The sequence below is a fragment of the Capra hircus genome, chromosome 3 (genome assembly GCF_001704415.2).
Source record: "Capra hircus breed San Clemente chromosome 3, ASM170441v1, whole genome shotgun sequence".
In the NCBI taxonomy this organism is placed as follows: domain Eukaryota; kingdom Metazoa; phylum Chordata; class Mammalia; order Artiodactyla; family Bovidae; genus Capra; species Capra hircus.
The window spans coordinates 17,193,885-17,209,358 of record NC_030810.1 but is presented as its reverse complement, the minus strand read 5'-3'; the positions used below and the strand labels follow the sequence as shown (position 1 = coordinate 17,209,358).

The window sequence follows — 15,474 nt, the reverse complement described above, 5'->3', positions numbered from 1 at the left end:
TGATGGGCCAGATGCCATGATCTTTTTCTGAATGTTGCGCTTTAAGCCAACTTTTTCACTCTCCTCTTTTACTTTCATCAGGAGGCCTTTTAGTTCCTCTTCACTTTCTGCCATAAGGGTGGTATCATCTGCATATCTGAGGTTATTGATATTTCTCCCGGCAATCTTGATTCTAGCTTGTGTTTCTTTCAGACCAGCGTTTCTCGTGATGTACTCTGCATAGAAGTTAAACAAGCAGGGTGACAATATACAGCCTTGACGTACTCCTTTTCCTATTTGGAACCAGTCTGTTGTTCCATGTCCAGTTCTAACTGTTGCTTCCTGACCTGCATACAGGTTTCTCAAGAGGCAGGCCAGGTGGTCTGGGATTCCCATCTCTTTCAGAATTTGCCACAGTTTATTGTGATCCACACACTCAAAGGCTTTGGCATAGTCAATAAAGCAGAAATAGATGTTTTTCTGGAACTCTCTTGCTTTTCCAGTGATCCAGCAGATGTTGGCAATTTGATCTCCGGTTCCTCTGCCTTTTTTAAAACCAGCTTGAACATTTGGAAGTTCATGGTTCACGTATTGCTGAAGCCTGGCTTGGAGAATTTTGAGCATTACTTTACTAGCAGGTGTGCAATTGTGCGGTAGTTTGAGCATTCTTTGGCATTGCCTTTCTTTGGGATTGGAATGAAAACTGACCTTTTCCCGTCCTATGGCCACTGCTGAGTTTTCCAAATTTGCTGGCATATTGAGTGCAGCACTTTCACAGCATCATCTTTCAGGATTTGAAATAGCTCAACTGGAATTCCATCACCTCCACTAGCTTTGCTCTTAGTGATGCTTTCTAAGGCCCACCTGACTTCACATTCCAGGATGTGTGGCTCTAGGTGAGTGATCACACCATCGTGATTATCTGGGTCATGAAGATTTTTTTTTTTGTACAGTTCTTCTGTGTATTTTTGCCACCTCTTCTTAATATCTTCTGCCTCTGTTAGGTCCATACCATTTCTGTCCTTTGTCGAGCCCATCTTTGCATGAAATGTTCCCTTCATATCTCTAATTTTCTTGAAGAGATCTCTAGTCTTTCCCATTCTGTTGTTTTCCTCTATTTCTTTGCACTGATTGCTGAGGAAGGCTTTCGTATCTCTTCCTGCTATTCTTTGGAACTCTGCATTCAGATGCTTATATCTTTCCTTTTCTCCTTGGCTTTTCACTTCTCTTCCTTTCACAGCTATTTGTAAGGCCTCCCCAGACAGCCATTTTGCTTTTTTGCATTTCTTTTCCATGGGGATGGTCTTGATCCCTGTCTCTTGTACAATGTCACGAACCTTAGTCCATAGTTCATCAGGCACTCTATCTATCAGATCTAGGCCCTTAAATCTGTTTCTCACTTCCACTGTATAATCATAAGGGATTTGATTTATGTCATACCTGAATAGTCTAATGGTTTTCCCTATTTTCTTCAATTTAAGTCTGAATTTGGCAATAAGGAGCTCATGATCTGAGCCACAGTCAGCTCTCGGTCTTATTTTTGTTGACTGTATAGAGCTTCTCCATCTTTGGCTGCATAGAATATAATCAATCTGATTTGGGTGTTGACCATCTGGTGATGTCCATGTGTAGAGTCTTTCTTGTGTTACTGGAAGAGGGTGTTTGCTATGACCAGTGCATTCTCTTGGCAAAACTCTATTAGCCTTTGCCCTGCTTCATTCCATATTCCAAGGCCAAATTTGTCTGTTACTCCAGGTGTTTCTTGACTTCCTACCTTTTTATTTCAGTCCCCTATAATGAAAAGGACAACCTTTTTGGGTGTTAGTTCTAAGACGTCTTGTAGGCCTTCATAGAACCGTTCAACTTCAGCTTCTTCAGTGTTACTGGTTGGGGCATAGGCTTGGATTACTGTGATATTGAATGGTTTGCCTTGGAAACAAACAGAGATCATTCTGTCATTTTTGAGATTGCATCCAAGTACTGCATTTTGGACTCTTTTGTTGACCATGATGGCTACTCCATTTCTTCTAAGGGATTCCTGCCTGCAGTAGTAGATATAATGATCATCTGAGTTAAATTCACCCATTCCAGTCCATTTCAGTTTGCTGATTCCTAGAATGTCGATCTTCACTCTTGCCATCTCCTGTTTGACCCCTTCCAATTTGCCTTGATTCATGGACCTGACATTCCAGGTTCCTATGCAATATTGCTCTTTACAGCATCGGACCTTGCTTCTATCACCAGTCACATCCACGGCTGGGTATTGTTTTTTCTTTGGCTCCATCCCTTCATTCTTTCTGGAGTTATTTCTCCACTGATCTCCAGTAGCATATTGGGCACCTACTGACCTGGGGAGTTCCTCTTTCAGTATCTTATCATTTTGCCTATTCATACTGTTCATGGGGTTCTCATGGCAAGATTACTGAAGTGGTTTGCCGTTCCCTTCTCCAGCGGACCACGTTCTGTCAGAATACTTGACCTAACTGGCTCCTATTGCTAGATATTCAGGCTTCTTCCTGTAGTACTACATGGTATGAAAAGTACATGGATGCAGCGAGGCTGATGAGAGCTCAGAACCTTCCCAAATAGCTAGCTGGCTATTTGGCACACCTATCAGTTTGGTCAGAAGTTCTGCTAACCAACTTGCCAGAGAACATGTGCATTTTCTGAGTTTATGGCTGGCTTGGTTAAGTGCATGCACGATGAGACAGCACAATCCTCATGCTCTAAAATTTCAGGACAACTCTGGCATATGTTTAAGTAAAACCAGATGGTCTTTCCTTCATTTTTATTTCAAAATGGCAAGGAATTTGTTCCTCTGGAAGAGTAGCTGGGAAAATATGGAAAAAAAATTAAGCATTGTTTGTAAAGGTCAGGAGTAGGATCAGGGGAATGAAAAAAAAAATGAACCTAGACTTTTGACAATTCCTTCCATTTTCTTTCTTAAAGCTGTAGTTTCCCCAGGTGCCCATCAGAATCACATGGGGATGATTTTAGAAAAATATTGATCCCTAAGCCTTATCCTCACAGATTCTGATTTAATTAATCTATGTTGCAGCCCACATATGTGCAGCTAGGGTTAGGATTCACTGTTCTAAAGGCTATGGACTAATAATATGGAACACTATTCAGACTCACTAGCCATCAAAGAGATTCAAAATAAAATAACAAGTAATTTATGAATATAACTGATCATTAAAAACAATGGAATGGAATTATTCCAAAATAAAAATTAATGGAATAAGCTGAGCAAAAGAAGTCAGGCACAAAAGATTATATGTAATATAATTCCATTCTAGTAGAAACAAAAATCGGAAGAGCAGATTCCTGGGAGGAGGTGAGGGAGCAGGAGATACAGACTGGCTGTGAAAAGGAACAAACTGTCACGGATAAAGGAAATGTATCCACGGATACAGGTACTGTATCTTGATTGGGGTTGTGCTTAGTGGGCATACACATTTGTCAAAACTCATCAAATTGTGCATTTAAAAATCTGTGTATATGTAAATTATACCTCAGTTAAAAGAAAGAGCATTAGGAAAAATTTCATCAGAGCCCTCCTCCCACAAAAGTAGCACCCAATGCAAATTCAGATGTAGTGAAATTTCTACTCTCACACAATAATGGCGGAAAATCTTGGTAGGATGCTTCTGAATGTTTGATAATACATTTTGAGATCCATAGCTCCAGCTTTTGTATTAGTAATTCCACACCGAGGAATTGATAAAAAAATTTTTTTAATGAAAAATATATGTACAAAAGTAGTTTTAAGTTATTTTGCATAAAAATATCAATCACAGGACCAGTGGGTAATTCTTAACTAAATTGGGGCTATGTTAGAGGGTTGAATGCAGCAGACCTACGATCAGGCCTGAACTGTTTTGTGAAAGTTCTTGCTTGGCACTGACCAGTGGTTCAGGAGCGAAATATACCAATTAAACCAGTGTTGCTTTGCAATCACAGGTCTGGAGTTTCATGGCAGTTTGCAAACAACTATCAGCATTATTTACTGATAATAATGAGATTAATGATTTATATCTGATCTGACTGAGACCCCAAGAAGGCTGTACTCCCGAGGCTGGTTAAAGAGCACGAATATGCTTACACGATCAGCAGAACGTGAAACATCTCCACTGAGAATCCATTTTGGGATCCCTGGCTCTGAGGTGGTCAGTGCACTTCCAGGACGGGAAGGTGCATCTTGGTCCTGACAGAGGGAGGGCCTGGAGCTCCTGCCTGGCTTTTCTGGACCCACTGCTGTGAGACACCATGGGCTCTGTGGATGCCCTCTCCTCCCTCTAACAGCAGATACAAAGTGGTAAGAGCACTGTGCAGGTTAGCAGAGGGCTGCGTTCTAGTCTTAGATTTGTCATTTTAATACGAGCTGAGCCACACGTGTTCCTTTCCATGTTTCTATATTTCTCAGTGATATGATCATCAAAGCAAGATACTGAATATCAATGACTGAAGAATTTTCCACTATACAGCAGACACTGGTTTTCAAATCACTATTACTACCATCAACGTAGGAAGTGAGAACATAAGAGAATAAGAAGCTTCAACTTAAAGAAACAATAGAGATGAGGGGTGCAGAGCTAGAAGCAGGAAAACTAAAAAGAAGAAGATATAACAACAGCAATACATGAACCATGAACTTCCAGATGTTCAGGCTGGTTTAGAAAAGGCAGAGGAACCAGAGGTCAAATTGCCAATATCTGCTGGATCATGGAAAAGGCAAAAGAGTTTCAGAAAAACATCTATTTCTGCTTTATTGACTATGCCAAAGCCTTTGACTGTGTGGATCACAATAAACTGTGGCAAATTCTGAAAGAGATGGGAATCCCACACCACCTGGCCTGCCTCTTGAGAAACCTGTATGCAGGTCAGGAAGCAACAGTTAGAACTGGACATGGAACAACAGACTGGTTCCAAATAGGAAAAGGAGTACGTCAAGGCTGTATATTATCACCCTGCTTATTTAACTTCTATGCAGAGTACATCATGAGAAACGCTGGGCTGGAAGAAACACAAGCTGGAATCAAGATTGCCGGGAGAAATATCAATCACCTCAGATATGCAGATGACACAACCCTTATGGCAGAAAGTGAAGAGGAACTAAAGAGCCTCTTGATGAAAGTAAAAGAGGAGAGTGAAAAAGTTGGCTTAAAGCTCAACATTCAGAAAACGAAGATCATGGCATCTGGTCCCATCACTTCATAGCAGATAGATGAAACATTGGAAAACAGTGGCTGACTTTATTTTTCTGGGCTCCAAAATCACTGCAGATGGTGATTCCAGCCATGAAATTAAAAGACGTTTACCCCCTTGGAAGGAAAGTTATGACCAACCTAGACAGCATATTAAAAAGCAGAGACATTACTTTGTCAACAAAGGTCCGTCTAGTCAAGGCTATGGTTTTTCCTGTGGTCATGTATGGATGTGAGAGTTGGACTATGAAGAAAGCTGAGCGCCGAAGAATTGATGCTTTTGAACTGTGGTGTTGGAGAAGACTCTTGAGAGTCCCTTGGACTGCAAGGAGATCCAGCCAGTCCATTCTAAAGGAGATCAGTCCTGGGTGTTCATTGGAAGGACTGATGTTGAAGCTAAAACTCCAGTACTTTGGCCACCTGATGAGAAGAACTGACTCATTGGAAAAGACCCTGATGCTGGGAAAGATTGAGGGCAGGAGGAGAAAGGGACGACAGAGGATGAGATGGTTGGATGGCATCATCGACTCGATGGACATGGGTTTGGGTGGACTTTGGGAGTTGGTGATGGACAGGGAGGCCTTGTGTGCTGTGGTTCATGGGGTCGCAAAGAGTCGGACACGACTGAGTGAATGAATTGAATAACAGCTTTGTGCTAGACACTGTTCTATTACATGTATTTATTCATCATTTAATTCTCCCAACAACTTTATGTGAAAGGAATGGCTATTTTGCCCATTTTAAAGATGAGCTATCTCAGGCACAGAGAGGTTACTTAACTTGTCCAAGGTCACACAGCTAGTTCCTAATAGAACCAGGAATTGTACCCAGGCAATATGGCTCCAGAATCCATACTCTGAACTACCATGGTACACTTCAGAGAGGAGGAGAGTGGGAGGAATCTGGTGGGATGATGACCAGGGAATGGAAGAAAGAGCAGGAAGTCTGGGAACACAAATTTTTCTTGAGCACCTTCTATACACCAGGGACTGTGGATAAAAAGATGAATAAGGCTGTGGCCCATGTCCTTTAAAACCTATAGTCTGGTGAGGAAGATAGGTGTCAATCACATTATTTCAGAACAACATGGTGAGTTCTTAAAGAATCAGAGACAGTCACGTACAGAAGGCTATAGGGACACGAAGAGTGAGCACCTCATCCAGCCCAAGCTGAAGGTGTCAAGGAAGGCTTGTCTGAGAAGGACGAGTTGAAATGGGGAGAGCATGGTTCAGACAGGACAGCATGTGAGGGGAAAAAGCCTGAAGGCAAGTCAGAGGAATGTATTTGGGGAAGAGCAAGATGTTAGATACTACTAGAGCTCAATAAATAGCAATTCCCTGCTTCCCTGGTGGCTCAGACAGTAAAGCGTCTGCCTGCAATGTGGGAGACCCGGGTTAGATTCCTGGGTTGGGAAGATCCCCTGGAGAAGGAAATGGCAATCCACTCCAGCTCTTGCCTGGAAAATCCCATGGATGGAGGAGCCTGATAGGCTACAGTCCATGGGGATGCAAAGAGTCGGACACGACTGAGTGACTTCACTTTCATTTTCTCCCCCTCCCTCTCTTGAGAAGAAATAAGGCCCCACACCTCCCTAGAAAAAGCCCGGTAGGTAGAACTTCTGGGAAGGAAGGACAATGGTGTTGGTGTTCTTGAAGTCACATCGGTGAGCATCCCCTGCTGAGCTCGGGAGCTGGCTCTCTAAGAAGGAGCTTTACTCTACACAGTCCTCTTCTAAGGGGAACTTATTTTTGTTTACCTCACATGGAGATCAAACTGTTTCAAAAGGTGCTCATTTTGTTCGCATAGAGCTTCCTTTTCCTGCTGCAACACAGACAGCTTCTTTGACAATTCCTGGTTGCTCTTGAGATGCTGAAAAACATTTTAAAAAATGAGAATACACAGGTGAAGAAAGGTGTGATGTTTGAGAGAATGTAAACGGGCAAAGCCTTTCTTCTAAAAGAGGCTTACAGAAACCATAGTAGCTTCCTGTGATTTTTACACCTCCAGAATTTATGAAAGCTAGTATCTCCTTTTCCTGACTTGTGATTCCTCAATCCTTCTGACAGTTGTGTAAGCCTATATGAAAAGTCTGACAACTCTAAGATGTGTGGGGGTGGTTAGCTACATCTGACCACGTTAATGAGCCCTAGAGGAGAAAATGGCCAACTCAGGGTTTGCTTACTGGAACAAGGCATACTCAGAAACCCAGGGCACTTCCTTCATGTAGGCAGCAGGTCAATATATCCAAAATCCAAATCCAAATTTCATCAAGTAGGTTGCAGAACTGTAAGCACAAGTTGACCTCATAGCCTTGCTAGATCCCTTATATGAAAAATAGTGTTTTATTTGGAAAACATGGAAATCTGAGAACTGGGAACAAGAACATCTGACAGAATCCCAATAACCTTGAGCACCCTGGGCCTCAAAACCCTCCTGAGCCCCTCTTATCAGCATAAGCAGTCCTACTGTCTCAGGAGACTAAGGACCGTGTCTCCAGGACGCTACTGCCTCCACCTGGGGCATCTACGTGTGCAATGATACCCGTTGTTCTTAAGAGCCGCCCCTATACCCCACCACCACCGCTTGTCTTTGCCTTGAATCCTACAGTGAGAGTCAGATCCCAGCACATCCTGGGGAAAAGGAGTTGAGTATAGTCACTGACCTAGGAGGACTGACATACTGAAAGAATAGAAAGATTTTATGATGTTAAATTGGCAGAAACCTGAGGAATATACATAGGACTGTATTCCAAGGGCGTTTATACTAGGGAGAAAGGAATATAATGTTGAACAGGCTGAATTTACTGACCTGATGGATACACGTACAGAGATTCAGGGTTTAATGTGTTAATTTAAACATCTAAAGTGACTTTAATAGTTTGCTTGGTGGGTGGACTGAAAGTTGGACTCTACACTGACCAGGGTTAAATGATATTCAAATGCCATACTAAGAGAGAGGAAAGAAGCCACAGTCTTAAGTAGATAGGAAGTTTGGAGTAGATTATCATAGGTGACCTGCTCACCCAACTCATCATGACCCTCACATGACTCAGAAGACATTCCTTTCACAAAAGTGAAAGTGAAGTCGCTCAGTCGTGTCCGACTCTTTGCGACCCGTGTACTGTAGCCCACCAAGTTCCTCCGTCCATGGGATTCTCCAGGCAAGAATACTGGAGTGGGTTGCCATTTCCTTCTCCAGGGGATCTTTTTGACCCAGGGATCGAACCCAGGTTCTCCTACATTGCAGGCAGACACTTTAACCTCTGCACCACCAGGGAAGCCCTTAAATACAAGAATACAGTCTCTCAGAAAACCTCCTATAGAGACACAGAACTTCAGATCCAAGTACTAAGAACAAAGATTTCAAGGGAGGAAAAGAAGCCAGGTTGAAAGAAGAAGGGGGAGGAGGTAGGAAAGGGGGGCAAAAGGGGTGGCCTTACAGACGTCTCCTGCCACCTACAGATACCCAGGCATTATGGGACTTTTCACTAGGCCTCCAGAGAAGGGAGGACTGGAACTCGGCCCTACCAGAAACCAGAATTCGAGTTCTCTGCCAAGAGGAGGTGATCAGTCTCCAATCCTCAGCTCAGGCTGAGGGCCCTTCACAAAGGCTTTGCCGAATACACTGGTGAGCACCAGATTCCTTGAAATGCTCCATAACACTCTCCTGTGAGGATGACAGTGGGAGATGCCGACATTGGAATTGAGCCCTGATTTTATGATGGGGGGTGATGCTACTGCAGAGTGTCAAAAGTCAAGCACAATGCTTAATCCCCGATACAAGGTGGGCATTAGTACTGCTATGAGACAATAGGGCCAGAGATAAAACCAAGTGGCTAGACTCGTAGCAATCATTGGTTGTACTTAACTGGTCACAGTGCTTACAGAACTAAGATAGATGAGCAGCCTACTAAAGTTTTACTTGAGTTGTATTTTTAAATAAATAAATGCACCTGGGTCTGGGGAACAGAGGTCCAATTTGAATGACAACAGCAGACAGTAATGGCCTCTTACTCAGTCCTCAGACCTGAGCCGGTTCAGACCCAGGGCCCTTTAGCCAGGTTTTCTTCAGGGAGAACCTGGTGTGTGGCACTGCCACAAGGATGTGAGCTTCTCCCAAGCCTTTCCCAAAGAGGTCTGTGGCCTTTTACCCCGGTGACCGGGCACTGGAGAAAGGGGATTATGTAGATTTGGGGGGAATTACATGCAGTCCAGTGGTTCTGAGTCAGCACTAGCACCATGGAACCCCAAATGCAACTGAGGTTCAGAATTCAGAGTGGGGACTTAAGGAATTAAGGTGGAAAATGGGAGTTTGAACACACAGAGTGTCCTAGAGTGCGTCTGCAGAGACTCACTGGCTCAGTATAGGTTTCACGATGCGTCTAGTGGGTTTGTGAAGCTCCCCAGTTCGGAGAAGGCAATGACAACCCACTCCAGTACTCTTGCCTGGAAAATCCCATGGATGGAGGAGCCTGGAGGGCTGCAGTCCGTGGGGTCGCTGAGGGTCGGACACGACTGAGCGACTTCACTTTCACTTTTCACTTTCATGCATTGGAGAAGGAAATGGCAACCCACTCCAGTACTCTTGCCTGGAGAGTCCCAGGGGCGGGGGAGCCTGGTGGGCTGCCGTCTATGGGACTGCACAGAGTCGGACACGACTGAAGTGACTTAGCAGTCAGTTTGTGAATTTCCCAGTTCTTGAGTGTGCAGTCAGCCTAGACAATATGGAAGAGCAGATTCTCCTTGCTGGCTTTCCAACCTGAGGCATGAGGGCCACTGATGATAGAGGAGGCCAAGTTCTTAGAGAGCCTCTTCTGAGTCTAGAATCAACTTATACCACCTTTGTTCCTTCAGCTCATTTATCAAGCAACATCAAGGCTATCTGGTTTTAGTGGCGCCCAAAGCAAGACAAAGAGCTGTGCTCTGCCAGGCTGTGGTGCAGCCTGCTCTGCCATTTGGGCGTTATGACCCAGCAGACCCAAATTCGCCCCAAGTTTCTGTGGTAGATGAGGAAACAACACAGAGCCTCTGGAAAGCTTTAATCTTAGGATTTGGGAGGAGAGTCATCTCTCCTCTCAATCACCTCTCATGGTTGGCCACAAGAAAGAAAGGGTCGAGTAACCTGAGCTGCCCTTCCTGAAACGAGGTGTTCTCTTACCCATTGAGCACTGAGCTAGGCATGGGCAGCAGTACTCCGTCCTCAAACAGAACTGCTATGGAAAATGCTGAGCAAGCTGCATGAGCAAGTGAGAGTTGCTTCTGTTGTATCACCACCTCTCTCAGCCCAAACCTATGGCCTCACGGGGAGTCATGTATTACCTGTTAGCCGAGAAAGAGTAATTTGGGCCCGATGTACTTATGATTCTGTACAAAATATGGCAACCACTTGAAATAGGGCCACTGCGACATGATAGCCCCAACTGAGGGGTGGTCCTTCAGACCAGTGGGAAGGGAAATCTCAGTGGGCCAAGTTTGCGTTCACTTTGCCTGGAAAGAGACGTCCAGAGGCATGGATCGATGCTAACTCATAGAAAGTTTCTAATAGTTTGGCCAGATGATCAGGGATTTGGAAAGACTAATATTGGAAGACTGATGAAATGTGTCCTGCCGGTGGAAGTGTCCCATGCCTGCACTCTCCAGCAGGGTGGTCACTAGCTGCCTGCAGCGACTGAGCACACGAAACGTGCCTAGTATGTCTCAGGAACTAAATTTTTAATTTAAATTTAGAGAGCCACAGTGGCTAGCTGACACAGTATTAGACAGCGCGAGCCTAGAGTGTGAACATATACGCGCCTCGTGTGCTTTTCCACAGCAGAGGGCTTCTCCAGAAGAGGCGGCCCTCAATAATCGGGTGGGAAAAAACCAGTACATTCTTCAGATGTCACTTAGCCTCTTTTTCTATCCTTTACGTGCTCACTCATTTGGGCTCATGTACAAAGTGGACAGGGGGTCACCAAGGCTAATCTACTCAATTTGCCAAAAGCAGAGATCAACGTTGAGCTATTGATATGGGACCACCCACTGTGTGTGTGTTGGTGGGGGGATTGACAGTCACTGGATAGTGAGTTTATTATACTGGACCTCTTCCACCACGGAGAGAACAACAATTTGTCCTCAGTGAAAGAGACACTGATTTTAGACATGGATTTTCTTTCTCTGTCCACAGTGCTTTTGCCAGGACTACCATCTGTGGGCTTTCCAAATTCGTTATTTCCTGTCATGATATCCTACTACTCAACATAGTTCCCGAACAAGAAAATCATTTTAAAGTAAGAGAAGTGAAACAAAGTCTCAGTCATTGCTCTCATCATATATCCTACTATCCAAGAAAAAACAAAAACTGCACAACAGTGGAAAGACCTATGGAAGATGTGGGTATGATGCCGACCAGGTGACAACATCTTTTGAGGTTCCCTGTTGTCCTATAAGATGATGTCTAAACTTTCCACCAGTGATTGATGTATGCTGTGGTCTCTCTCAGAGCCAGAATATGGGAAAGAAACCAAGAGCTGGAATGGGAATGGCTTTTCAAACCTATATCCCCAAACATGTTTATTGGTAGTTAATTTATTGTATTATTGGTAGTTAATTTATAATTAAGTTTTTAAAGTTAGTATATCCATGTGGATTGAGACTGAAGAAGTAGCAATTACATTAACCATAAATAACCACAGACACTGTTGGGACTTTCAGAAGTTAAGTGTATCAGTGAAACAGGAAGCAGGGCACAACCTTTAAAAGAATGATATAACTGTTGAAGATATGACAAAAACTGGTTGAAACTATTAGGGTCAAGATGGCAGAAGATTTAATTTCCCCTGCTGTCTATGGGGTCGCACAGAGTCGGACATGACTGAAACGACTTAGCAGCAGCAGCAGCAGACCTTATTATATGCTCACTTCCTTCCAGCCTCATTATATGCTCACTGTAATTAGGTAAGTGATACACCCACGGGTGCCAGACAGTTCCAAGGCCAATCATAAAAGGCCAAAAACGCCATACGGCCCAATTCTGCCCCTTCTCCAAAATAGTTGGACTAATCTTCCCATCATTAGCCTATGAAATTACTCAGTCTATAAAAACTAACTATGCCATATTTCTGGACTTCTTGCCTTTTGCGATGGTCCATACTCTGCCTGTGGAGCGTGTTTCTTTCAGAGGCACTCTGGCCTTTTGAGTCGGACCACAATCTACCTATAGAATGTGTATCTCTCTAAATAAATCCACTTCTTACTTATCACTTTGTCTCTCACTGAATTCTTTCTGAGACAAGACAGAAGAACCTGAGCTTCATTAAGTCCTGAGAACACGTGTGTGATCTCGATTAAGACAACGGGCTCAAGCCCTAATCTGAGTTGCGCTGTTTCATCTGCATTTGTATGAGTGACAGTGCATTCTACTCAGTGGAAGCATACTATTCTTCTTGCAGTTTATAAGGCTGAATATAGGTAAAAGGGTTTGGATGGAAGCTGCTTATACAAAGTAGATTGTGACATTGCTCACCAGGACCCTTACTTTTCTAAGCTCTCCCCTGTGCTGCAAGATTGGAAGTCTGAAAATCACATTTCCCAAACTTCCTTGACCGCAGAGTTCCAGTTCTGTTTCTGCAAATCAGAGGCACATGCACACAGTCTGGAAAGCACGGGGGAAAGCGCAGGAAGAGCCACCACGCTCCTCTTGTGCGACTGTAAGCAGACAGGGTAGGGAGTCTCCAGAGAAAGAACCAGGCATGATTTCTGGACATAAGAGAAGACATTTTTGGCTTAACCCATTTTGTGATCTAAACCTGGCCACAATGCTTGACCCTGAACAGGTCTCAGTAGTTCATGATTTTAAGGGAAGTGAAGAAGTGCAAGAAAAAGCAAAAGCAGTCAAGAAACAATGGTTCAGTGATAAAATTAGCCCTAGTTCCTCCTCAGGGGAAATACATAGCAATCTGATACATGTCTTTGAGTCCAGCAGGAACTAAGGCCCCCACTTAGGTGGAGGACAGAAGGGTGATGTTGACCCTCATGACTTCTATCAACTAAAGCCTGGACTCTGGACCTTTGCCCCAGTTTGATGCTGAATTCTCCTTTGCTCACGCTTCTTCATAAATACGCATGTATCCTTAGCTTAAAACTTCCCCAGTTTTGCTGTTTGAGGAGACACTGCTTTGGGAAAGATCCCGGTGTTTTCACTTGCTGCTAATAAATCCTTTCTTCTCCTCATCTATTGACTTGGCTGTGTCTCTTGGCTTGACACCAAGAGCTAAATCCAGTTTCTGGTAACACTATCAGGTAGATGAAAGAGGGAAACTTTTGAAAGGGCTTTGGGAGAGCTCCTGCTAATCTCCTACAAGGGTTGGTTTCCCTGTGGTTTCCGAACTTCTGGATTTATTGAAAGCTAGCAACAGTTCTTGCTGACCTACTCACCCCTACCTCTCCCTTCCAACAGTTTTGTAAGCATGTTATTCCCTGTGTTAAATTCTTTCTTGCTTGAAATATCTAGAGTAGATTCTGCTTCCCTGTCTGAATCCTAAGTAAACTTAATGGGTAAAGTGCTAGGCATTTAAGAATTATTAGCTCTTATTAACTATTAATTAGGTCTAAGGAAAGAGGAAAACTGAGAGGCATACCTATTTGTCTTCTTACCTCATCAGATTTTCTTTTTTCATTTTCCAGTTCTTTAAGTTGGGCCTTTTGTTGCTGAAGTTTGATTTGTTGCTGAGAACTGGTCATTTCCAATAGACTCTCTTTTTCCTGTAAGATTTTCACTTGCTTCTGTAGCTCATTCATATTCTGATCTAGGAGTTTCCTTAAGGCAATTAATGTATATTAAATCACACAGTGAATTGCAAAGCTTTGCAAAAGAAACTCTTTGACCTAAAATTGTTAGAGTGGGCACAGGGGAATTCTTTTGTTCAGTGAGTTAAAGTAGTGGGCCAAAATGGGCAAACATCAAAGAAATCTCCTTTGTGATGGAAGCTTTTCTTAGTTTCCTCTTTTCCGAAAACTACCCTAAGAAGAAATAATCGTCCTTATTTCACAGAGGAAGGGAACTCGCCAACAACCAACTCATTGGAAAAGATCCTGATGCTAGGAAAGACTGAAGGCAAAAAGGAGAAGAGGGTGGCACAGGATGAGAAGGTTGGATAGCATCACCAACTCAGTGGATGTGAACTTGGGCAAACTCCAGAAGATAGTGAACAACAGGGAGGCCTGGTATGCTGCAGTCCATGGGGTCACAAAGAGTAGGACACAACTTAGCGACTGAACAACACCACCACCACAGAGGAAGCTGTGGCACTGAGAGGCTTAATTAACTTGCTCCAGGTTGCACAGCTACAGCAAGATGGAGGTAGGGCTCTGATTCTGAATTCTATAGTCCTTGTGCTTGTCCACACTGCTTTATGAGTTGAATCCCTTCATCTCCTTGCTTTAATAAGGGGCTGTCAGTTACAAACACTCGATACTAATGCACATGTGTTAACACTGCTGTAACATTCTCCTTTACTCTTCAGAAAAAGTCCAAATTCTTTTTTGGACTTGTGGGATCTTAGTTCTCCAACCAGGGATTGAACCTGGGTCCTTGGCAGTGAAGGCGTGGAGTTCCAGCCATTGGACCACCAGGGAATTCCCCCAAATTCTTTAATATGACTTGTGAGCTAACTTATCTTTCAAGCTCCATTTTCTTGCCACTTCCTCTACCCCAAAACATTTTGTTCCAGGCAAAATGAAAAATTTTCACTTCGCAAAACAAGTCATCCTCCACATTGATTAATCCCCTGCAACTCCAACCTTGTCCCTAGCCTCCTCTTCCAGGTCCTCCTTTACCTGATATGCTCCACTGAGCTTTCCATAACAACTACTTTACTTTCAACTTACATAGCTTTCTTTGAGGAAGGCTTTCTCAAGCTTCCTGGACCAAATTAGGTGTCCCTGCTATGTGTTACCTGAGCATACTAAATCTCCCTTAGCATAACCCTTCTCATACTTCGTTATAGTTGCACAGTCCTATCTGTCAGGATGGCGGTGGCGGTGGTTAAGTTGCTGAGACACGTCTGACTCTTTGTGACCCCGCGGACTGTAGCCCACCAGGCTCCTCTGTCAGCGGAATTTCCCAGGCAAGACTGGAGGGGGATGCCATTTCTCCATGAGACCTTCCTGGCTCAGGGATCTAACTCACGCCTCCTGCATTGGCAGGTGGATTCTTTACTGCTGAGCCAACAGGGAAGGCCCATGGTCGGGATATTAACTACAAACTATTTTATATCCACAAACAGTCTAAAAATATTTTATACAAACTA

The 15,474-nt window shown here is 43.7% G+C and overlaps 1 protein-coding gene across 2 annotated transcripts in view; it reads right to left on the bottom strand.

Annotated features, from left to right (window-relative positions):
• The window catches only part of PPCS (phosphopantothenoylcysteine synthetase), a 140,863-nt gene that overhangs the window by 15,057 nt on the left and 110,332 nt on the right, over positions 1 to 15,474 (bottom strand). Inside the window, exons 13-14 of one of the 2 annotated variants that reach the window (XM_018042652.1) lie at positions 13,820 to 13,982; positions 6,943 to 7,055 (exon numbers count right to left, since the gene is read on the bottom strand). In XM_018042652.1, the coding sequence (XP_017898141.1) occupies positions 6,943 to 7,055; positions 13,820 to 13,982 (276 nt within the window). The remainder of the gene's footprint in view (positions 1 to 6,942; positions 7,056 to 13,819; positions 13,983 to 15,474) is intronic. The other variant, XM_005678607.3, reaches the window with a different exon arrangement.